The sequence below is a fragment of the Chelmon rostratus genome, chromosome 2, assembly GCF_017976325.1.
Source record: "Chelmon rostratus isolate fCheRos1 chromosome 2, fCheRos1.pri, whole genome shotgun sequence".
Classification (NCBI taxonomy): Eukaryota; Metazoa; Chordata; class Actinopteri; order Chaetodontiformes; family Chaetodontidae; genus Chelmon; species Chelmon rostratus.
In genome coordinates, this window is record NC_055659.1 from 12,194,694 (window position 1) to 12,219,791 (window position 25,098).

At 40.3% G+C, this 25,098-nt stretch overlaps 2 protein-coding genes across 4 annotated transcripts in view; both read right to left on the bottom strand.

Annotated features, from left to right (window-relative positions):
- The window catches only part of itga7 (integrin, alpha 7), a 33,458-nt gene extending 30,830 nt beyond the window's left edge, over positions 1-2,628 (bottom strand). For all 3 annotated transcript variants that reach the window (XR_006007547.1, XM_041955965.1, XM_041955958.1), the window contains exon 1: positions 2,194-2,628. Coding sequence is in view for 2 of the 3 variants with exons in the window: in XM_041955965.1 (XP_041811899.1) it covers positions 2,194-2,396 (203 nt within the window). In the remaining variant the exon portion in view is untranslated. The remainder of the gene's footprint in view (positions 1-2,193) is intronic.
- A 2,131-nt stretch (positions 2,629-4,759) lies between these two features.
- LOC121612463 (leucine-rich repeat extensin-like protein 5) lies at positions 4,760-21,196 on the bottom strand. Its single transcript, XM_041945358.1, has 10 exons — positions 21,035-21,196; positions 19,804-19,957; positions 19,277-19,407; positions 14,435-14,662; positions 12,387-12,552; positions 10,545-10,557; positions 9,745-9,845; positions 9,091-9,245; positions 8,400-8,549; positions 4,760-7,349 (listed from the first exon to the last, which is right to left on the bottom strand). Exons 1-10 carry the CDS (start codon positions 21,099-21,101, stop codon positions 7,210-7,212), a joined length of 1,305 nt encoding a protein of 434 aa, XP_041801292.1. The 5' UTR covers positions 21,102-21,196; the 3' UTR covers positions 4,760-7,209.
- Between the last annotated feature and the right edge of the window lie 3,902 nt (positions 21,197-25,098).

Below are 25,098 nucleotides of genomic sequence, written 5' to 3' on the forward strand. Positions count from 1 at the left end.
TCACTCCCATCACACAGGAGCTCGTTTTCGCGGCTGTTTTCTGCAAAAAGTCACTAAAAACACACTGAACACCACTTACACACGACGAAACAGCAGCCAGACACAGTTAGCGACTAGCTGACTGATGATGTTGTTCTATAACTGCTGGATGTGTGAATATTTTTTGTGCTCAAAAATGTATCACATCAAACCAAACACTGCTTAAAAGAGCACCAGTAATGTTTTTCAGACAAATCCCTCATGAGGACAAATCAAATTTGACAGTATAAGTAAGCAGTTAGATGAATTAATGAAATGTTGGTGTGCTGATCCTGACTACAGCTCTGCAAGTCATTTAAAGATACAGTACATGTTGTCATTATGAAGTCATCTATGCATACAGCGGGTGTGAAGTCACAGCAAACTGGCAACAGCATTATTCATTGCACTCTCTTCCAGGAGGTGCATCACATCAGCGCATCAGGTTATCTTACTGACTGTCTCCTCCTGGCTCTAACTCCACTGCAGGAGTATTTTCAGGAGTGCTCCCTCTGTTACAGTTTTAAATGCTTTCAGCTCATCCTCAGTTATTGAAATAAGCTGCAGGAATGCTGCTGGACAGTGAGCATGTTTCAGAGGGGCGACATGACTCTCGCTCTGACTGTCTATGTATCTGTGCTGATGTCACTGGTCTCACCAGGCGACAGGTTGACTCCGGCCCGGGTAAACTGAGGAGCCAACAGTTAAATATGGAGCTCCAAAACAGGAACCTGTAGTAAATTAATTCCTCTATTTAAAAGTGTTTGAATTCATTTTAAATGGTGCACATTACAGACATGTTGCATTTGTTATATTCAGGAGTGGAAAGTAGGTAAATACAGTATTTAGGTTTCAGCTACCTGTACTTTACTCATGTAGTTCCATTTTACACAACTTTATACTTCGACGTCACTATCTTTTATGGGGGAATACAGTACTTTTTTACTCAGCTACATTTAGTTAGTCAGTTACTAGTTGCATTGCAGATTAAAATATTATGCAAACCAACTACAGTAGCAAAATGATAATTATAGTATATACAATTTTTTTATCAATTTAACATTCTGAAATGTAATAAAGTACAATGTAACACTCAAGGGGACCATTTTTCTGCACAACAAATACGTTTGATACTTTAGTTCTTTTAAGTAGAATTGTCCATGTAATAACTGTACTTTTTACTTGTAACGGAGTATTTTTACAGGGTCCGAATACTCCTTCCACCACTGGTTATATTCATTCATGACCTTTCTGTACACTGTGTTTATGTCTTACTCCTGGTATGTCTTAAAATGTTATGTTAAGTAAAATATTTTGAAGTTGAACGTATAGGAATGTTTGGGATGGCTGTACATAATTGTCATGGAAAACACAGAACAGACGTCTGGGCTAATGGGAAAAAAAATCTTTAAAATCCTGTGAATATATTACAAAACTGTTGTCTCTGGCACCTCATCAGATGAAACACTAATCACAAACCTTCGGGAGAGGAAAAGATTTCCAGGCAGACCTGTTGTTATAATTTATTCATGATTGCCGAAGGACAGGAAAAGAGCTCATGAGTGTTCCAGTCACACCAAAAGACACATCAAAACAGCTGTTGGCAAACAGCCGACCAGAGAACAAACACATGGACAAGCAAGCACATCCGTGAGCACAGACTGCATACACACAGCCCTACACACTACAGGACATGTTAGTACCTCCACTCTACTAGCATGAAGTCTGTATCAGACCTGAACTACTCTGGAAAAATCACTTAAAAACCCTTTTTCCCATCCTCAGAAATCACAGCCTGCCTGCTGATTCAGCAAAACCTACTCTCATCCACTCTCAACTTACAGTAAATCATCATCTATTCACTCTGAGTTCAGGCGGCTCACGCTGTACATGCTAAATCTCCCGCATCCAGCTCAGAGTTATGGCTCTTACAATGATTTAGCAAATCCGAGCACTGCTGCAGTATAGAAATGCTGACTGTAGCAGCCACACAACTCTTATTTCAGCTTTTAACTGCCCTGGGAATGAAAATTCACGTTCTAGTGAACATTTTGCACAAACAGCAGGTGCAGATCAAACATACAAGGCATCTACAGTGAGTGTGTAAGGTGCAACAAAAAGTCAAAACCACACAGGACACACAGGACACGCTCACCGCCGCATTCACCCACTCACCAGCTCTGAGGCTCTGGGGTAAGCTGCTGGTGAAGTGCAAGAGAGAAGCCAAAAAAGGTGCCACGGTCTCCCAACTTGTGCAGCGTGTGGGTCGTATCCAGGTTAAAGCCCCACACTGGGCTCAAAAGGGTCAACAGAGCCCAGAGGAGGGTAGTCCACGGATGAGAGGAAGGAGATGAGAGGGAGACGGTGTTGGCTGCCATAGCAAGGTGCAGAGCAAGTTCAGTTCAAGAAGAGAGCAGGGCAGATTCCTTTTATGGCTCCCAGAGAGCTAATAGAGGCAAAAGAAAGAAAGAAAGGAAAAAGAAATGGGGCAAATCCTGAGAAGTCTCCTCTCCTCTGTGGATGCCTCCAACCCTGTTTCCCGTCCTCCCTCGCTGGCTCTCAACTCCGTTTGCTGCTGTCAGTCTGAAGAGCAGGCTGTGAAAATGTGGCCGCCACCAGTGTATGTGTGTGTGTGAGTGTGTTTCTCTCAATGCATGTGCGCCTCCCCCTCCTCTAAGCTCCGAGGGAGACAGAGGACAAGTGCCTTGAATAGCCCGCTCACTCCTCCCCCCTCCCTCTCTCTCTCTCTCTCTCTTTCTCTCTCTCTCTCTCTCTTTCAGTCCCTCCACCGCCCTCCCTCCCCTCTCTCAGCTGACATCAACACTCAAGGGACTGCTGCCAAAATACCAGGCAAGGTTGTCAAGATACTTGGAGGCTGTTGAATAGAGAGTGAGAGAGGGTGAAAGGACAGCAGACTGTTTTATCTGAGTTCACACGGTCCGAAATGCCCCTTTCTGTGGCCACTCGTTGGTGGTGCAGGTGCTTGTAGATCCGAGGGGCGTGAAAGGGAAAAATCTGAGGTACAATCGTGGGAGTTAAAAAGGTAGACAGATGAAAAATCTCCTTTTTCCAGCCTAAGCTCGACAGCCCTGACGTCTGACTTCTGGTGGCAGCGATGTGGATGAATCCTGGAGACAAAAGGGGCTGAAATGTGCACAGTGACCCAGGAAACTTTATTACTGACCTTTAGCTCTACTAGACAGGGAGGGTGGGAGAAGTGTATGTGTTGTGACAGAGAAATGCTAACAGAGACGTAATCATGACAAGTGCAGGAAAAGCATATCATGTGTGGTTTTTACTTATTCGCTGGGTTTAATTTTATTTTATGAGCTTCTGCACATTTACAAGCATCCAGACAAACATCATGCCAGCAGTTGTGCCCCCCCTCACCCACAGCTGCTGTTTTAACCAGCTGATTTCTGTTTCTCTTGAGTCAAATCTGTGCGCAGCTGTCAGTGTGTCACCTCAACTGTTGCACACAATAAACCTCACACACAACAGTTGCATACCCGCGGCACGAGGAGGTAAAATACGTCATTTTGAGGGCACGTCCCAGCAGTTTTTAGGATGTCGCCTTCCCAGTTAGGATGGGAAGATGAAAAGGGACGTGACTCTAGAGGTTTTATAGGCGAGGTTTCGTATTTGCGATCAAGTGTTTAAGCATTTTCTTGCAGCTAAAAGTGCAAGATGAACATATTTCTTTCTGAAGTTATCCCTCAGCTCGACCTGTGCTGAGAACAAACGAGGTGAGGTTATGAGAATATCAAAATGAAGACACGTTTTCTGGCTTTATATTGATTACAGAGGTTTGACAAGCTGCTTCTGCTTTCCACCACAAACAAAGACATCTCAGAGTTCCTTATTTGGAGCTTTTCTGGTGTGTAATATACACAGAGTTGCCACTTATTTAGGCACACCTGTACAGTCTAATGCAGCCCAATACAGCAGCCCTGCCATAACATCTGTCTTTATGCAGTTTGTGATGCTCAGTTTTTGCGTAGCAGTATCTGTGTTTGGCAGCAGCCCCTCTAGAAAGTTTTTATATATCTAGAGCATAACATTTAATAGACCATTAACCACGTACTGGAGGTGGTTGGTGTGAGAAGGCAGCTTTGAGCGTTGACAAAAAGGCAACAAAGTTCCTTAAAAAAAGTGTCTCTGGTCACTTTCATCAATGTCTACACACACACACACACACACACACACACACACACACACACACAGCTACAGGGATGAATTGCTCTCCTGTGATCTGGCTGGCATCATGAAAAAGCTTCTCATGTCAAACACTCTGCCCCCTGCTGCCCTTATGTGGTATTAGGAAAAGAGCTTGTAAACTTTTGCATTACACAGTTGCCAGTTTATTGGTTGCATCCAGCTAAAACAAATGCAGTCTAGTGCAGCAGTCCAGTAACACATCCTACCTTCATGAGAAGTATAACAGTTGTGTTTCAATTGTTGTAGAGAGGTGCTGATTCAACTTCATGTTTATTTTGGGGGGATGTAGTTTGTGGTGTTGCTATACTGACAGGTGTTTCTGTTATTTTGTCCACCCCGTTTATATCAGTGCTGGTAAGCTAAATAACAGTATTTTGCATTGAACAAAACAATATTTTGACTTAATGATGGTGCTGGATAACAAGTCATGGGATCACCAAAATAATCCTAATTCATCCTGAAGGCACTACGAGTGTCTTGAGTAAACATAATATAATAATATAATACAATTAATTGAGCCAAAAGCTGTCAAGACATTTTATTTCAATAGGAAAGTGTCAACCTGCAGGTGGCACCAAAGTCCTCTGGGGACCAAGAATGCCTGTACAAGATTTTATGCCAATCCATCCAATATTTGATGAAATTGAATGCGTGGATAAGATATTGCAGTATGGACCAGTTGACCAACCAGTCTCAGAGCCCATCTGCTGTCGTCCACCAATGATTTAGCTCCGCCAAAGTTTCAGGGCTTGCAATGTAGCCAGCAGATTTCCGGACAATGGATAATGGATATCCAGACCAACACTTCCTCTTCTGTGCGCCAGTCATTGTTGACAGTCTGATTAGCATTAGACTTTCGACAACAACTTGCCATTTTGTATAATCTTTAAAACACATATACAGTACATATACACTTGTCCTTGCCTCCAGATTCTGCATTCATATGCAGATATCTGTTAATCGAAATTATTGACCAACCATCCCTACAACCACACAGCTGGCATGGGTAATAACAATGATAATTGGTTCTGTATTTTGAACCATAACCGGACATTTGCTAACACTTATCTTTAGTAACAGAAAAGATGTAAAAGTATCCAAATATAAATAATGCTGGAATGTTCTTATCACTTGTGCTTGGTGATTGAACAGATTTAAAAAGAACAAGAAATAAATAATGCCGTCAAGTCTGTTTGTGTTTCCAAGCATGTGGGAGGGGAGAGTTCAGCATACATGTATCTCCTTGGAGCATCTTGGCTGAGCGAGAGCATGCATGGGGCAGTTTGTGCTCTTGGCAGCAGCTGCTCCCACACACAGCTCCCTGGCTCAGCGCAGAGTCCTGAATAGCCATCTAAAACCTAATCAAAAGGCTGACTTTTGATTTCCAGTACCACAGTGTGACCTCCCGCTCCTTGACATGTGCTATAAATACCAGAAGGATTCCACAGAGCAGAAGAAAAGGAAGAAGAAGAAAGGAATGGTGTGGGATGTCGAGAAAATGCTGAAAACATCTTAATTGCGGCTCGGGCAGTGGGCCAGGCAAGAATGCCTTCAGACAGAACAAAGCACGGTCAGAGGGATGGATGGAAGGCAGGGAAAGGAGAAGAAGAAAGGGATGGAGAGGAAGAGGACAGTACTGTTGGCTGGCTGCAAAGATTATCTGCCACAGCGTCCATGACACTGGCCCCCCTACGCAAGAGCTCATTAGCAGTCGGAGCCACGCTTCAAGGAGGGATCTTATTTTAGATGGCAAGCAGGGAGCAGTATGTAGCACCAGGGTCAGTTTTCCTGTTATAGCCCCCCGTCACATTGATGACTGAGATAGCCACAGTCAGCACTATTACTGTATTGATTAATGGACAGTGCGGGATGCTATAAGGGGAAGCGGTGCTGGTTATTATGGGATTAAATATAAGCACACCCACTCTGGCTATTTAACTGCACATGATCCCACAGGAAGAGGACTCAGTGTAGGTAATGGCACTTAGTTACAACATTATGGATTTTATAACACTGTAAGAGGGTTTAAGAAGCAAGCTAGTAACCGTCTCCATTGGCTTGATGCATTGCTAGAGACAAAACTGCAGAACATTGCATTACATGTCCAATCTTGAGCCGAACTAGCAAAATAATTGCACCTCATAGTGTCTGGAGATGCATGTTCCACAGTGTGGTTAGTCTTAACACACCTATGTGACATACTTTAGTACTGTGTCACTGTAGCTTCACAAAAGGCAAGCACTCTTTATTTTTCAAAAAATACTGAGTAGCACCAGCATGCGGTCCCCACTGTTTCCCCTTTCTACACAAAATAAAAGTGCGGCAGAGGCGACCTCTAGTGGCAGTTGGGGTTTGTTAAGAAATAAACATTTTTAATGGGGGGTTCATCGTATTTTCTACTGTTCCAACTCTTTTAAGGTGGAGCAAAATCCGAGAACTCTATAATTATCAAAACATAAACCAAAAATGAGCACAAGCAATATTTGCTGGGAGAATGTGAATGAATCTGAATAGTTTTAAATAAAGAAAAATAATTCTCAGACTCAATATTGTCTTTATTTGTTGTGCTCATGCTTTCGGTGGTTGTCGTTTTTTTATTCATATAATCGTTTTTTCGTGCTCTCCTGACCTGTAATGTGTGTTTTGGTTCTTGTATTTTTCTTCAGAATTTTTCAACAATCAGCACTTTTAAAACTGGTCACATTTTAAATTTGGATACTGCTAAACAAGTGCCCATTATCGAAGCTATTGTTCATAAAGGTTTATCCATAAAAAACAGCACCAGCAATATAAAACTGAGTTTTAGTAGTTCAATTTATGAATACACTACTGTAGAAAATCTAGATGTCCCAACACATATGTCATTTAAATTCGACATCCTTCAAATGGGGTTTCAACAATGTAATCCACACATTCGACATTCCCATCAGAGCAGTGGTGCAAGCACAGTTCTTAAACATGCAGCCATCAGGTTTAGGGGTTTGGGCCATAAGAGGGGTTGTAGGGCGGCTGTTCACATTCATCTAAATGTGGTGGCGGCCCATAAGGCTGGCCGGGGAGGGGGTACATTGGCTGGCCCGAACTGAATGCCGCTGGAGAACGAGCTGGATCAGCTGAAAAGACAAAAACAAATAATTGGACTGTCGCTACTGAAAACTTTGAGGTCTTTCCCAATTTTTCATTTTTTCTGACTAACATGTAGGGCCTGACTAAGGCCTGTAACAACAATCATGGTGTGACATTGGTGTTATTCTATTTTTATTTGTTTTTTCAACAAAGCCTGTTCTTTCCTACTGATGATATAAATCTTTAAAAACACATGAAAAAGATATCGTTTAATGATTTTTAGAATGTCTCAATAATAACCTAAAGTGCCTGAGCAGTGCAGTTCTTAGCAAGCGTTACTCTATGAGCAGTAAATTGTTATAATCTGCACTGTTTATTATGCATCAGTGTTACCCAGTGCAAAGCTGTGGCTCATTCATTGTTTTAAAAGTGTTTCTCCCCATTCTGTGCAACCATTTAAAGTTTTTCTTTTAACGAAACGCTCAGTGTTACTAATACAATACACTCTCCTGGATCATGTAATGAGCCAATATATTTTTTCAGCAAACTTTCTGAGAAATTAGGTTTTGTCTGTTAATTTGGCACGGAGGTCAGGTCTAAATACCACAATACACAAGAGCCTTGGACACCATTGCCATAGAGAAGAAGCCAGTCAGAGGCATGAACCAGTCGATACCAGCAGCAGAATTCACCTAAAATTGACCCAGAATTGAAAAAGTGCATTCTGTGGCAGAATGTTAAGTTCAGTGTGATTGGATGTTTCTCGCCAAAATGCACCTTGGGAGTTGTAGTTAACTTGTACCACTCTGACTTGTACTTTTGATTTTTTGTCAAATAACCAGATATTTTCTAACGCAGCTGTTTATGATTATTAATGTGACTTTAATCATGGGTATAAAAATACTATGGAAAAAATCAAGAGGACTTTTATTTCTGGAACCAGGTGCTCCAGAAATAACTCCTCCAACTTCACAGCTCTATCAACCTGTCTGTCATAAACCTAGCCTGCTACACCTGTACAGCCAAGTTGAATTAGTCTAAACACACCAGCCAGCTTTTCAGAATTTAAAATGCATAAATGCCATGAAATAACTCACTCGCTTCCAAGTACGAGGGTGGTGGTGCTGTAGGGAAGGGTGGGCCTCCGTAGCCGGGCTGGACAGGTACAGGCTGGTAGCCTGGCTGATACCCCGAGGGGGAGAGTGGCTGCATGGGTACGTTGACTACAGTTGTGGTGTTTGTCACACCTATAGTTAAAATCATAGAGTAGGTTTGGTTTAAAAATAAGTCACATATACTCAAGGATGCGAAAGATCACCTTCCTTTTCAAAGGAAAAGCTTTGAGGTTTTGGGAAATATGTTTCATGCTCTTTGTTTTTGACTCCCTCAATACCACATTGGAGCTACGTTTCGTTACTGGTCCTGCTGGTTGCCTGGCAACAGGTACTGACCAATAAATATCTCATGATTGTCCTTATCATTGTACAAATTAAACAACGTGTTCATTAGTGAGCTTCAGAGGAGCTGGTGGGTGGATTTGTTTCCTTTGGACAGGACCAGGCTAGCTGTTTCCCTCTGTTCCCAGTCTTTGTGCTAAGCTAAGTTACTTAGCTTAGCATACTGAGAGTGCTATCAGTCTCGTCTAACTCTCAGCAAGACAGCAAATAAGCATATTTCCAAAACTTTTCCTTTAACTGTAACTGTAACACATGTCACGGTTGCACATACAGTACATAGACCGACTGTAGCTGCCTGCACAAAGTGAAGTCCAACCAAAATGTGGCCTACTTTGGTGCCTTCGGTTGCGTCCTTTTCGACACTTCTTGTAGAACAAGCAGCAAGGAGCCACACAGCAGATGATGAGAGCCACGCAGAGGATGATGGGAAAAACAGAACCTAAAATGCTTCCGAGGAGTATGACAATGCTGCTTTGTCTCTCATAGCTAGTCACAGGGAAGAAGACACAGATATGGCCATTGAAAGAAGTTAAATCATTTTATTCTTTTTTTTTTAAATATACTGATGATTTTTCACATCGTGTAACTGTGTCTTTTAGTAAAGCCAGGGGCCACCGCTGCCTTTCAGTGGTCCCCCCTATGAACACACTATGATTGCAGCAGTGCTTTTGGTTGCAGTTTCCAGAGCATTTAGTGACACGTTGCTGAGTGTCATGGTATTGACCATTCATGTCCCAGCAGCTGCTACAGTCAACAGCTGTATGGTATAGACTAGTGAGAATGAGAGATATAAAACATTAACTCTATAAGATTAACAGCTAGAAAACTTTCAGTTGTCTCTTTTATGTAAGTCAAACATAAATGAATGCAGAGCACAAGCACAAAACAAGCGGCATGGCCAATGGTCCCACTGAGAAGCCGAATCTATGAGCCACAGTTTCACGGCTTGTTTGACCGACATCAAAAACACCTGAATAAAACTCACCCCATACTGCTGGCACCAGGGTCACACACAAAACACACACACAAGACCGGACAAGACAGCTGGAAAGGTAGCTGCTGTGATGTAGTGTAATGAGGAAGTGACTGTGCAGCAGGACAACTGTTTCAACCTGTCTGTCTGCCCCAAACCACAGCAGGTAGCACGGCAGCATTCCTCACTTCATGTGAAAGACTTGCCTTTGGATGATTAATGAGAGATTTTTTGCATAAGAAAGTGCTCCATTCAAACAATATTGGATTTTGTTGTGACTCTTACTGCTGCTGTTTGTTTTTTCATGTATTTCATTTAACCAAATAAAAGCCTAATAAAGACTGAAACCCTTTTAAGTCTAGAAAACATCTTAAAACACCATAAACTCAATGTATTTTTTGCACGCTGACTGACTATGCTTCATCTTCACACAAATCTGCCTCCACCCACTCTCCCTTGAACTTTGACACTTTAGCACTTACGACTTCCCCATTCATCAGCACCCCCTAATGTACATGTGACACAAGCACACTTTGAGTTATCGTCTTCTATTCTGAAAATTCAATAAACAAAATTGGGGAAAAACAGAAAATATATACTTTATTGAACTCTGCAGAATAAGAGGTGGGTTTTTTTTTTAAACAAAATAAAAGCACGTATGCCTACATATATTCTCAAAGTAGCAACAATGTCAATTATTCTTGGATGAGAAACACAGATGAAACAATAATAAATCTTTGCTGGTATATCTTCCATAACGAAAACAAATGGCTATAATCCACACACACAAATGAAAACCATGAGGAACCAACACTGGCCGAAGGACTGAAATCACAGGCAGAACATATTTATGAGGACAAATTGCAGACAAAAGGCAAGCCTACAATGATGTACATACAGATCGTTTGGTCGGTGTAATAGACACATGCACATTCCCCACAAATAACCGTTTTGCAAATTACAGATATGCAAGGACATTAGACCCTGTTCAGTGATTTCTCCTTAATGTCAGCTGGTAAAATAAAATAAGCCACAATAGTACCAGAGACACTCGCATATGATGAAATATTAGCTACTGTATTCTTTGACCACAACCGTCATCTAAGAAAGGAAGTTGAAAAGGTGGGGCTTGCAATCAGGATCTCTCAAAAGATCAATGTCCAGTTTGTCACATGAGCTGTGAATGTACTTTAGCTGGATCATAAGAAAAAGGTCACTTCAGTAAAACTAGTCAAGTTATTTCAGTCAGCAGAAAGCAGAAGAGATGCCTTTGTGGGAGAAAAACAGAAGTGAAAAAGGAGAACAAGGAGGGTTTATTAGTTTAGTACTTACATAAAAACTACAATAGACTACTTATTTAAATGTGACTGTTATAACAGTGCAGTCTATGAAAGGCAATGGAAAGGCAAATTCCAGAAAACAGAAAATTATTGTGATCTGAGAAGGCAAATAACATCAATCTGAGTAAAAAACTGATGACCATCACCAACGGGTGCCACTCGGAAAATGAGATTTGAAACTGCTGCACATGACCTGCACGCGTTTGATGGATAAAAGTAATATGGCTAAGAAGGCACAGTCGTTGTTTGCATTTTGTAAGTGTAACATTTGTATTCATGCCTGAATGTTTGGTTTATTGGAGAAAAATCTCCTTTGGTTATTTCATTCAAAGCTGCTGATGCATTTCAGCTCAGTTACACATGCTGTAAGATGAACATATAAAAACAATAAATGAAAACAACCTTAATAAAAAAAAAAGAAGCCTTGGTGTGGACATAAAACTCTAATGTGAAGAAAGCTTTCTGTGCGTGCAAGGCTTGTTTTGTGAAGCGATAAGATGAACGTTCCCTTTTGTCGGAGGCTTTTTCAATGTTACCCTCTGCATATCAGTAGTCGAATGACAATAACATTTATCGTTTGCATCATAAATCCTCTTGTGAGAATAAATATACACTTTGGACTGGATTTTGTTCTCAAGTCACACGTATAAAGCATGAACTGCCTTCCAAAATACCAGCGACAAAGGACTGTGAGAAAGCAGGCTACATGAAAAAGGGATCAAAGCACTTTATCGGTCTGAAATATACTGGCGTAAAACAATTATGGCCACGACCACCAAAACTCCTCCAAAGTTTGACCACTGAGTCTGACTACAATCTCTGTATGTGGTGACTTAAGAGGTCAGGCAGGTTCGGCCAGTGCACAGTATAGACAGGGACTAGGAGGGAGATGTTGAGGCATGTTCAGAAGGCTGGAAAATGTCAAAGCACTTCATATTCTCTTTAAAACCAGACTTAGTGGTTTTGTGTGTAATTTACCACCAAGATGACTAAGATGGACCCACAAAGAAATAGTAAAAAATAAAAAAAACAACGTCACCACTTGTATATTGTAAGTCCATGCAATATGAGCCAAGAGGTATCAACATGTTCACTTGGCAACTCTTCAACAGAACAGATGCACGACAAGAACTACAAACGTGTCACAACTTTCCCATACTTAACCACCAAAACACATGAATCAAGACACTCACAATTGTCATCTTGATTCATCTTGATTACACATTTCCAGTTCTGCCAAGTTCGAAAATGCTGCAGCACGTTTAAAGTGGCTGATGGTGTGGTACTGTTGCCCATTATCCAGTCTTGGGTGGCGGCGCAACATAATCCGGGTTGTACGCTGGCTGGGCTAGGTAGTCTGTGTGAGAGGGTGAGGCTCCAGGCTGTGCCTGGGCAGGAGGCTGCAGGGGGTACGCCGGCTGCCCGGGGGTGAATGCAGCCTGGCTGTAAGGCATCGGGTTAGGAGGGTAGCAAGGGCCGGCTGGACACACAAAGCAAACACAGAAAGAGGATTAAGGGCTGAAAAGAGTTACACAAGTTACCATATACCATAAATGGTTCATTTCCTATCTTACAAAATCCAGACATGACCCAACTTTATAACAGCGGCGGTTATTCCACCTCCACTGCAGCTTTTTTGAAGCACAAAAATTGCATAATGTGTTTTAAAGTCACACTGTAACGTGTCATTACCCCACATTAAAGCTTGCTTTCTATAGTATGCTGGGTGTTTCTAAAAAAAAACACCATGTAATCATCAACTCTGAGTAATAATGATGTTTATCCTAAAAAGCCCACAACATTCTTTTCTGTCCATTTCCCGCACATTCATTTGAGAAATGCAGCCTCCTAAAATCTGTATGAAGCTCACAGACGCATAACTAATTTTCACTGTAGGCATTTAGATGGTTATCTGGGGATAAAGGCTGTTTGAGCAAATTCAGGCTGTGCATCATCTACCACATCAGAAAGTTGTACATCCTCTTGAAGATGGTTATCTTTAAAGGGCTTTGTCTTCTGCTGTGTTCAATTCCACATCTGATTTTTATTTCTTTTTAGCTGTTTGACAAAATGTTTATTAGTTTTCATCAAATTTGAGACATTCAGTCAACAAAAACTTTTCATTTTTTTCATTTCAGTCTAGTTTTCTCTCCCTTATCAGTTTGCTGCATCAAGCTCTATTCCTTCACTTATTCAACACTGTTCACTGCCGCTGTGCAACTTGAGGTGAACATTTTAAAACACTGGATTTGCAAACATCTCGAGGAACATTTACAGTACACAATGAAAGCTGGCTGACAGCAGAGCTACATTCACATCCGTGTTTCTGTGGTTTGTCTCAGCTGCTTTGTTGCAGCGTTAATTTTGAGTCTTTGTCGCCTCCTGAAACCTGCAGTTGGTTTAAAGTCAAATTTCTGTCTTTTTGTTCTGTTTTTGTCAAGATTTAGTCAGTGGAATGCAGTTGTAATTTAAGTCTAATTTCAGTCAACCTTTTAGTTGTTTCTCAGTTCAATGACGGTGGAATGGATTTCGCTGGAGGACATTTCTCCTGGTTGTCAAAATACAAAGAGAAGTAAGCATATCGTAAACTCTGTGTTTAGTCATCTACGCTGAGAATGTGTTACTGACTTCCTACTATTGCACTACTTCTAACCATGATTAATGGCAGTGCCTCATTATTGGATATCAGACACTGGTAATGTTTATTAGCTGATAAAGTTATAAAAATGTGTTAAGATGAGCATTATCTGGAAAGCATCACATTTATTCACTTTACATGGAGCTAAAATTAATACTGAATTACTAAATGTTCGCCAAATGAGTTTGTGTGTTTTCTTTGTAGGTGAATTTAGCCTATAAATTTGTTACTTTTTTTCCATTTAAGAACTGATATGTTAGATAACAATACAGACAGAGAAATTCTGTCACTGAAGAGATGCTGCCTTTTAGTGTCACAGATTGACCAACTCAAGCGACTTCTGAAGAAGAGATATTTTGGGGAGGTGGAGGATGCTTTTAGCCAACCGGGACCTTCACAGTGTTAGTTTAGTTTGAATGTGCTTTAATTCTACATACGCATGCAGGTTGTAGAATAAAACTTTTCATTGTAACAGTAATTTGTTCATTTGTCCACTCATCGACCTTTCCCTTTATTGTTTAGTTTTCATGTGCTGGTGAAAAATGTGATGCATTTCATTATAAATGTTCTTTTCAAAGGTTATTTTATATTTTGTTTCAGTCTAGTCAACAAATATTTTTGTCCTTGATTTTGTTGACAGAGTGAATACAGGTAGTTTTTACAAAAGGGAAGCTGTCCATTCACCTGTAAGTCTTTGTCTAGACTAACAAAAATCCACACTCACTGGCTTCCTGATATGTTGGTGGTGGTCCTGCAGTGAACTGTTGTCCATGGTAGGGCAGTGTTGGCATGGGCTGGGCTCCGTAACCCGGCTGCACTGGTACAGGCTGGTAGGGTGGATAATGGGCCCCCTGGTAGGACTGAGGCTGTGCGGGTGTGGCAACTGCCTGCTGGGGGTATTGCTGAGCAGGGGTGGTGACCACGGTGGTGTGGGTAGTGGTTGCTATCACAGCTGTAAGCAAATGCAACACAGAAACAGATAAGAAACAGCGCTAATATAAAAAATACCACTAAGCAATGAAAAATAAAGGACAAACTAAAAGTAGCTTTGACCAACATAAACAGCTCTGGTCTGGCTTGACTGTTTGGCAAACTGGCAAAACATAATCTAATGCTGGTTAAAAGCTGACATACCAAGTAACAGCAGAACAAAACAGCCCCAAATATATGCTAAGCATCAAGTCATGAGGTTACCCAACATTTATCTTCACCCAGACTAAGAATTATACTTCTATAATGGTAAGTAGAAAGCATAAAAACATATAAACAAAAGAGACGTTCAAACTTCATACAGAGAAGTGACTTCCACAAGACTTAAGGCATACCATCACAACGCCAGGCATTTCTCCGAGTGCACAAGCCTGCCAGTGACAAGAAAACTGAGCCAAAACTAATACTATTAAATATATATATATATATATATATATATATATATATATATATATATATATATATATATATATATATATATATCCAGGTAGTGGTTATGGTAAGTGAGGAATCTGAATTAAGTCTATGTAATGTCCCCACAAGTGACCTAAGTAAACGTGTGTGTGTGTGTGTGTGTGTGTGTGCGCGCGTGTGTGTGCGCGCGTGTGTGTGCGTGAGACTTCCCCACCATGTGTTTTTTTTCCTAACAGAGAGGGAGTCATCATGACCACTTCCTGTAAATGACATGGGATGGTCTTGAGTTTTCCCCCACTGTGGTCGTCGTGGAAACAGTGAGTCATACGAGGTGGAGCTCTGTCATTCCTGGATACGATCCCAACATGCAACAGCCCTATCAAGGAATCCAAATTCTTGCTTGTGCTTAAGCCTACCGCTCTCTTCCAGAGCTTAGTCGCTGCATGGCACAAGCTGAACGAGCTGGCTAAGAGACCGAGCCGACAGGAAGTGCAAGAGTGCAGAGCGTTTCCAACAGCGTACATGCTCGCGTCTCAACACCAACACACACAGACACACACACAACTCAGGGGCTTTCCTCCACTGTGGGGATTTGATTACAAGAAGTGGGTTAAATGGTGGACATGAATCCATAGGTAATATCCAGTCTAAGTACTGGAAAGACAACAAAACAAAAGAAGAAATCTGGCAGCAGAAATAATGGGATGCAGGCGAGGAGGACCACAGAGACATATAATGGAATTATATCCACCCTCTTGTAATGGAGAGAACAGAGGATGAAGGCTGTCTGTTGCACAAAGATCATAAAAAATAAGGCGTGGAAATCCAATTTGTGTTTGTATCTCTTTGTGTTTTTGCTTTCCTTCCTTCCGATATGCTTTTCTCAGCCAAACACACAGGGCCTCAGGCAAGCACCTCTTGTACAGGCAGATTCATTCTTAAGTGGCACGTAGGGGTGACGGAGGAGAATTTATGGTTTTCAGCAAGTTTCTCATACTTTCTTCAAAACAGATTTAAAATTCAATAAAACTTATAATAAAATTGTAATAAAAAATTGTAATACATTTTATTTATTACAATGACAAACTTAATGCAAATATTCTGTCCACCATATCATCATCATGGTTTGCCAATTTATAGTTTTATAATTTCTACTGCAATATTTTGGCACAGCGACTTATACAATTCAGGGTCTTAATGCAGGTCAGGTCCAGCGTGATTGATCCCCTATTGTAGGCTATAATATTCTCGCGCTATATCTCTGTGACTGTCACATCCATTTTGATCACCTCCCATATAAATCATGGACAGCTTTGCTTTAAAAAGATGTTGTTTTTTTTTAATTAAACTTTTCCAGGTCCTCAAACAGCACCACTGACTCCTCTAAACTCTAAAGACTGTTAAATCTAAATTGCTTTTTGCCTGCTTATTTCTGACAGCAGGACATGAAAGCCTTTGGTGTGAAATAGTACTTTTTACTCTTCATGTCAATTAAACTTCCCCTCATACAGAGTGTGACCGGCAGCCTTGGTGGTGATGGTGAAATCGTGCACAAGCAAGAGATGTTTAGAATATGAAAATGTCCCATTACATTTGTTTGTCAGTGCAATGCAAGATTACTAAAGCTCCTAGTAATTAATTAAATTTGGTGGTTAAAGGCCAAGGCCATTACAGTTTATGATCTGAGATGCTGGAGTGTTTCCAGGGTCATAAAAAACTACTGTAAGCCTACTTCCGGAGGCAAGCCTGCATATCGGACAGAAAGGCCACTGACCACACCTCTGTGGCAGCAGCATGAAAACAGAGACCGCGTGTGATGTATCGACACATTTATTTGTTTACTTTGATTTTAATGGAAATGGTATGACGTTAGAGACAACAAAAAAGATGCATTCATGTAAAATATATTATGATCTCTAGGGTAAGGCTGGCGATATTCTCTAAGTTTTGTTATTGTCAACAAATCCAGGTTTGTCTTTGGCACTCAGCTGCAAGCCCACAGAAAATGTATTTATCATATCCAGGCTCTGATTCATAGCATTGCACATAATTAGGCCTTCACTTGGAACAGCAGCATAAACTAAGGGCAAACTCTTTCCAGCAATAGAACTATAGGAATCCTCAAGTTTGCCATAAACTCTAAAAACTCCAAACAGCAATTATCAGTGACGACTAAACTGAGTCATCAACCTGTGGGATGCGCTGCTCACCACGGTAGATCATCAAAGAGCCCTGGTGAACCCTTGCACAACATACCAAATTATGACAGACACAAGTATAACCTCTATCTAACTGCCATCAGTGTCACATATCTGTTGCATATCACTGGTTTGGGGAATATTGGACCGGTGTGCTTTGTGTCTCCATGTCTGCGTTATTAGTAAGGCCCAGCCATTGCAGTAATGAAGGTCATGTGGTGGGTGGGCCAACAGACTTCAAATGAGTCTCCTCATGTTCTGCTTTGAAAACTAGACAAATACTCCAACACACTGGAAACCAAGAGTGATTTCTTCATTAAAACAAGCCAGACACTGAATATTATGTAGGCTGAGAAGCTATCAGCAGCAAGTCAGCAAGGGTTGGTTGCTGGTTGTGTGCAGGAAACCAACACATGTGCAGCTACATGTTGCAGAAGCAGCATCACATGGCTGCGTGTCGTTGCTTGGTCCTTGTAAAAAATAGCACCCAACTAAAACCGATACCTGGTCACTGCTCAGAGCTCATGTGTGTCCGCTAGTCTAACAACTATTCACTTGACTGATCTGATGAATCTATTGGTCCATATGAAAATATTACAGTTGCAATAATTTGTAGAATTTGTAGTGAATTTATGGCATTTTTGTGTAACACTGTGGTCATACTCCATTTGGCAACAGGTAACAGCTGTGGGGAAGCAGGAGCTGGGAAACTCTAGTTTTTGCTTGTGGGTCTTTGTGTTTGGGTGATGATGTGTTGTTGTTGTTTCATATGAGCTCGTTTTTTTTCCATCTATTCAGTTCATCCAGCTTTTAATCTCGATATAAATTAAGTGTTTTTTGCACCACAATTTTTGTTGTTCGATTGCCACTACAGATGGCTACAGCTTTTTGTCAACTGGTTTCACTCGTTCTTGTCTGACAAGGTGCCAGCTGTTTACGATTAAAATAACCTGATGGGAATGTCTGTTTACATTAATTAAATGCCTTACAGATAAAAGTACTTCATCTTTCCCTGTCTTTTAGCACCTATATAAGTTTCTGTTTATCTTAAACACCTGTTCTGCCCCTTCTGTGGGTAACCTGCTGCTCAGGTAGAACAAGGATGTGGGCTTATCAAGATTTGGCAGATGAACTTGTAAACAATACAACTAGACATACTTAAGAGATAGATGTGGTGTACACAGTGTAGCAAGATCTCTGGTGGCAGGCAAAACTTGTATCATCAGCCCTGCTTCCAGTGAGTAACTCATTGCACCATCATTACAAAAAGCTACCCCTCTGGGTTGATTTTTATAGCCTAGTAGTTCCTTTAGTAGCTTCGTTGAACTGTCCACATATTGTAAGAAAACAAAAGCATACTGCGATTATTCCGACCAATACTGCAATATGAGTCACAATTTTAGTGGGAATGGTAATTTTTGCATTTCATTTTCCCTTTATGTGTGGATAATATGATTTGTGGCCCAGGGCATCTGTGTAGCATCACAATGTTTCATTTATATTGTTGTCACACATTTTACCCTTATCAAAAAAATGTCGTTCCAGCAATTTTGATTTTGCACTTTGCCATATTGCAAATTCAATAATAGTTTTGACTGACTGTTCAGCTGTACTATAAGGTGGCACCAAAATTAGTTTTCCTCATGACAACCTACAGAAGAGGAAGATGAGGCTTTCCTAACGTCTCTTCACAAGAAGTCATGCTGAGGAAATTTCTGATGCTAACGTTAAGGCTACTTAATATAGAGACTATTGAGAGAAATTCCACACAAACTTCTTCTTTAAGTCAAATAATAATAATAAAAAAAAAACACTGCCTGTTTTGAGCTCCTGAAACATCGGCTGTTGTAAATATGAAGGCAGTCGAACTAGCCAAAGAACTAGCTGACAGTTCTGCAACTAAAAACATCACCAACAACAAAAAAAAAAAGCATTAATCGTTGTAGAAGTAGAAGGCTACTTACGTCTTGGCTTGCGGCACATCTTGTAGAGGCAGCAGCAGGGACAGACACAGCAGCAGATGAAGATGATGAAAGCGGTGACAACACTACCAATGCCAAAGACCAATGGAAGTGGTGAACGATGGAATTCCTGACTAAAAGACACACAGAAATAATCATGCAAAACAATATTTCTGTTGCTATTACCTTACTAGTACAAAAAATGAATCAAGTATCTATTTGTAAAAATCCCTTCACTTCCTTTGTTGATTAGACATGCAAGTGAAACATATTTTACGAAGTTGCAAGATGCAGCTGATATACAAATTAGCTTCATGCTGGTGGTCGTGCACAGGAAGACACCGCTTCCTGTTGCATGACTGCACAACCATTGCATAGCAGGCTGCAACAGGACATCTCTGCCACAGTTACACAGGGACAAGGCAACCAACCCAAAAGGAAACCACTTCAATCTCACACGCTTACATTTCAGATTTCTTACATTCAGAGGTAATTCACCATATATTAGAGATTTAAAGAGAATAGGATACCATTCCTCTTGTTGGTCCTCAGGTAAACGCCAGAAACTATCCGAACAGCAGTATCTGTTTAAGCAGGTACCACAGCAAAATCCTTTCCTGCAGTGCTGGGATGAGTGGTACTGGTTGCTTATATCTACGTAGGACTGGCAGTCGCGGCTTCCAGCTGTAACAGAGCAGAGACAGAAAGCAGAGAGGAGCAGGAAAGGTTAGGCTTGCTGCCACTGAAGACAGAGCAGTAGAGGTGATTTTACCGTCAGACAGGTACAAAAGGAGTAAAGCACAAACAAAAAATAAGATAAATGATACACACAAGCACTTTCATCACCGCTTTTACGATTTTATATATTCTCTTAATGGTCTAGAACAAGCCAATCAAGCTGAAACAATAAGGCGCTTGATTGATTTGTTAATGGACAGAAAATGCACTTCAGTTTCAGTAATTTTCCACGCAAAAACAGTCTCTACGTCTGTCTCCTCCGATGTGAGAATCTGCTTTTCTTAATCAAACATGCAGATGAACTGATATCTTTGGGTTTTGGACTGACAATAACAAACAACAGGGGAATCTTGTCAGGCAGTATGCGTTCTTTTGTAGACATGAAAACAGAAACTCTCCAGAACATTAATATCTACAGCTGAAAGTAATGCAGTGTAACGCAACAGTCCTCAAAAATCCTACAGTCATGAACGTCATAATGTTCAGGTTGTATGTTGAGATACTGAACTTTACGTTCTTTGCGTTATACTGAGGGTTGTTTTACATATTGTGTCCATTCTCATTTATTTAGCTAGAGCTGTTAATCTTACTGCGACAGAACATGGATTTTTCTGATTATTTAGAAAACGTTATTCCTACTTAGAGTGATCACATTATTTTGGTCAACAGCTACAGAGTAGAGGAAACAGCAAAGCAGGGAAAACAGCGACTAAGTTGGTTAGCTGTGTCAATCCTTCAACGTTAAAGGTGTTGCTGTGAGTCTTTGTGTTTGCTGTGTTAACACATGTCGAGCTTAAAATTTTTTTAAAAAAGAAGAAGTGGATTCGGTCGGTTCCTTAAACTAACGTTAAAACAATGTCGGGAAAACTAACGTTAGTGGCATCGCCCTGAATTCGGTGTGTCCGAGCGCCGGTGACTAGCTAAAGCGAGCTAACATCAAAACGCGCAGTAAATTAAACAACGCCAGCGACAAGGCGAGAGAGAAAGACGGTTACAGTTATAAAAATATAAAAACAATCTCACCGGCTACACAAGGGACCAGGGTGACACACAGAGCCAACACAACGATACTGGTCAGGCCTGACGCCATGGCTGCTTCAGGATTCCCGGATTCAGGCAGAGAGCTGGGAGCCTCCTCGTTTAGGAACAGCAGCTCTGATCTGATGCGACGGGCAGCTGCAAAGATCGTCTAAACGCGCTGCTGCCTCACTCAGCCGAAATCCGCCCATCCTTCCGTCACGTTTTTTTCCTTTCTGCCATTTGTCCAGAGAGCTACCGAAGACAATAAAAGAATTAACGCCACTGACGTTATCCCACTGGAGTTGTTTATTTTAATCAGGACAGACAAAATAAATAAATACAATAATAAATAAAGCCTGCCAGGATGGATCAGCCTGCTCAGGGACCCTGTGAATACCAGGCCATGCAGCTCTCCCTGAAGTAACTAACAGTGGTGGAGTGATTCAGTTCACTTACTCAAGACTTTACTGAAGTACAGTTTTGAGGTACTTGAGGAAAATGTTGGACTTGTTACTTGCACAGCGTTTGTTTGACTGATTACTTTGCAGACTCATATTACTAATATAAATTATAACCAACTTTTAGATTATGATGTATTATTATAGATTAAGATAATACTTTATTAATACCAAGGGGGAAATTCACAAGATATCCCTCCAGATATAAAGTAATTAAAATTCAACTTTGCATTTACCAGCTGGAACACTAAAGTGACATAAACATTATCAGTAATTATCATTTAATAATATAATAGACATCTAAACAATGAGTATTTTTACTTTTGGTACTTTAAGTATACTTTGATGTAAATACTGGTGCTTTTTTTAATAAAGTAACATTTTGGTTGCAGAACTTTTACTTGGAACTGAGTATTTCTACACTGTAGTTTTGCTGTTTTTACTTCATTAAGGTCTGAGTACTTCTTCCACCTTTGGTAACTAAGTACATTTACTCAAGTACTGTAAATTTGTAGGTACAACATTAGCAGCTACAAAATTAAATGCTTCTTATATGTTAATTAACCAGTTATTATTATTAAAAAGTGTATTATGTACATACAGTATTTAGAAAGGAGCCGTTCTACATAATGATTAATTTTGCTTATTTTTTAAGGATTCTGCTGATATTACTGCTGTACTTTCACTGAAGTAGATTTTGAGTGGAAGACTAAACAGAGTGTTTTCACATTACCATATTTCCACTCATTCCAGATTTAATTAAAGATTCATGTTTTGCCCAATTATTCATGCTTTAAAATTATTAAAGCTGAACTGATCATCCGGCCTGTATAGAATAAATAGAAGATTTGTGAAAACTTTCCACCACAACTTCCAGGGGCCCGAGTCAAGGCTCGATTCAACCTTTAGGTGGCCCCAGAGCAAACATGAGCTGTGGACCCCTACTGACCCCCTGTTTGTGGTGTCTTGATGATCTATTTCTTTAGGATCATGCACCATGTTAGCACAAGATAAACTGAAGTAATAAATGCATTAAAACGATTTTAATTCTGGGCTTCTCTTCAGCTCGGGTCTCAGTTGCTGTTCTCAGTGAATTTGCTCTCCATTGATTAGCCAGTTTAATATGATGGAGTGAAAACAAAATGGCAAATCAGTGTGATTATCAGGCAAGAGCAGACGCTACGGCGCAACAAAGTTTGTGGCAACAGGAAATGGTGAGGGTAAGACATCTTAGTTTTTCATACTCTCAACTAGACTCCAGACACAGGACTAGCCCACCATATCTTTTTCTTGAGTGGGCGCTGTGAGTTGAGCCCACTGATGTGTGTGGTTGGTAAACAGCCTGCAAGCCATAGATAGACCAGGAGTGCATCCGGCTGCTGAGGGCAGTCTGGTGTATTTGTGGCTAAGAGAGCAAAAGCTGTTCCCTAACTCTGACAAAGCCTAACATTTCTGTTTCAGACATAAAGCTTGTGTGTAAGTGTAACTAATCTGAATGGTGATTATTATGCTCGATCTCTCATGGCTCCCAGCGATACCTTTTGGTTTCCCCTACTGATCTATTACAAGGATGGCTAAGAGAAAATTAGTGGGTGAGGAATTACTTGGTACCCGAGCCATTAGAGGAGGTGGCAGATGCCATTGTTGTTTTCATGCTATACGGAGCTACGGCTGATGCACATTTATGATCTCATTCCTGTCTGATCTCTTGTGGGTAGTGGTGGAAGAACTAATCACTTGAGAAAAAATAGCACTATCACGAGGTGAAAATAAAAGTAAAGATCCTACATTCAAAATGTTGCTTGAGTAAAAGTATTCAAGTGTTATGGGCAAAAGACCAAAAGTAAAAGTACCCATTACCTACTGTTACTGTTATGTTAATATTTATTTAAATTTTGAATATTATTACTGATGCATTAAAGTGTGAATAGGATTTTCATATTGTATCTGATCAACCTGGAGACAATTTTGACAATTTACTGTTGGGTACCAGCCACTCACATACAGCAGATTCCCCTTCGGGAGCCAGTTAAAACACATACACACTGGACTTAAACTGCTGAAAAATGACAAATCTTTCATTTCTGATACTAATAAAAAAAACTAAAGACTTGGGTAGGAATTGACAAGGAAGCAGGCAAACCAATAAAATTAAATAACAAAATAAATTTAAGTGTATATATACTATATACTGTTCCTATGACCCTGTCACCTAACGCCCCTCTGGTTGATTAACTTTGACACTAATCTCAAAAAAGCTTATTGTACACTAATTGTAAACTCACATAACAAATTAATTCAGTGTCAGTGTATCTACCGTATAAACTAGTGTCCATTAGTTTTTCCACTGTGGTTTTATAACATTGATTTTTTTAAATTACGTCTCAAAAACACAAATAAAAAAGTAAATAAAACAACTAAACCAATATGTATTGGTTTCCTCCAATACAGTGTACGACAAATCATATATTTTGAATTACCTTGTTCTCAAGGATAGAAACTCCATTCTGGATGTCTGCTAGCTGTTCTGGTTGATTTAAATCAAACCAAGCATGTCAAAAGTCTTGCAGGTAAAACTTTTTATCAAACAGAGCCAGAGCCTAAAGAGATCTGTAGAGGGCAGAAAAACCCCATGTCTTTCCAGGCTGAGGAGGCGACATAAACAGATTCAAATGTCACAGATAGATCAGATATGCAGTCAAGCTTATTTGCCTCCTTATCTCAGAAGACAATTTGGAGATCATCTTTCGAGGTGTGTGAAATTCTCAACTCTGCTTTGCGGAGGGCAGTTGCCGAGCAAATGTCAAAGCATTTTAATCCACTGTCGGCTTATGTTTGTTAGGCATGCACTGTCATAGTTCAGAGCACTGGTAAAGCTACAGCTGTCCCACTATCCATTAAACAATGGCAAAGTGACTATGCAAAAGTGTGTTGTAACCTTTACAATTTAAGGATTACTATTTCATTGTTATTGCATGTTTATGTTTTATTTCCCACCATTTATATAAGTGAGAATAGACCACTGACTGTATGAAAATAACAAACAATGTCAACAAAAACTAAGCTTTTTTTTTTTAGACTGTTGACGGGCAGGTGTAGAGTATATAAAAAAAACATGCAACAGCATGTGTACTGTTTATGAATATTAAGATTAAAATCAGCTTTTATGGTGTGGTTTGAATCTACTCTAGGTCTACAGTGAATAGGTAGAAAATTCACATTTTGGTCTTACATTTCAAATTGTTTTTAAGTCTTTCTTCCACAGTCACACAAGCACACAGATTGATTTCGGAGCAACCACCAGCTCTGGTTCAATGTGTCTTTTTCAACACCAGGGGTCACATGTGCACAAAAAATCTCTCACTCCAAACCACCAACCGATCCATGGAGTCTTGAGCTGAAATTAGAGTTCATGGTATGTATGACAAGAACTGTATACATAAAAACACAGCTCTGTATCAAAGTTAAGGCATACAATACTTGAAGGAGCAGTTTGAGATGCCACTTTTGACATTAAGTTGACAGTCACGCATCAATGTCCTTGTGAATTTGCAGTTCCTGGAAAATGTCAACACTGTCCATAGACTTAGATTGATTTATATGCAATTT

What these genes read in the sequence shown, in the direction of transcription:
- LOC121612463 (XM_041945358.1), bottom strand. Translation starts at nt 21,101, where the DNA reads ATGGCGTCAGGCCTGACCAGTATCGTTGTGTTGGCTCTGTGTGTCACC. An exon ending in GAGGACCAACAAGAGGAATG is followed by an intron (nt 19,408 to 19,803) that starts GTATCCTATTCT and finishes TGTGTCTTTTAG; the next exon opens with TCAGGAATTCCATCGTTCAC. An exon ending in ACGCAACCGAAGGCACCAAA is followed by an intron (nt 8,550 to 9,090) that starts GTAGGCCACATT and finishes TTTTAACTATAG; the next exon opens with GTGTGACAAACACCACAACT.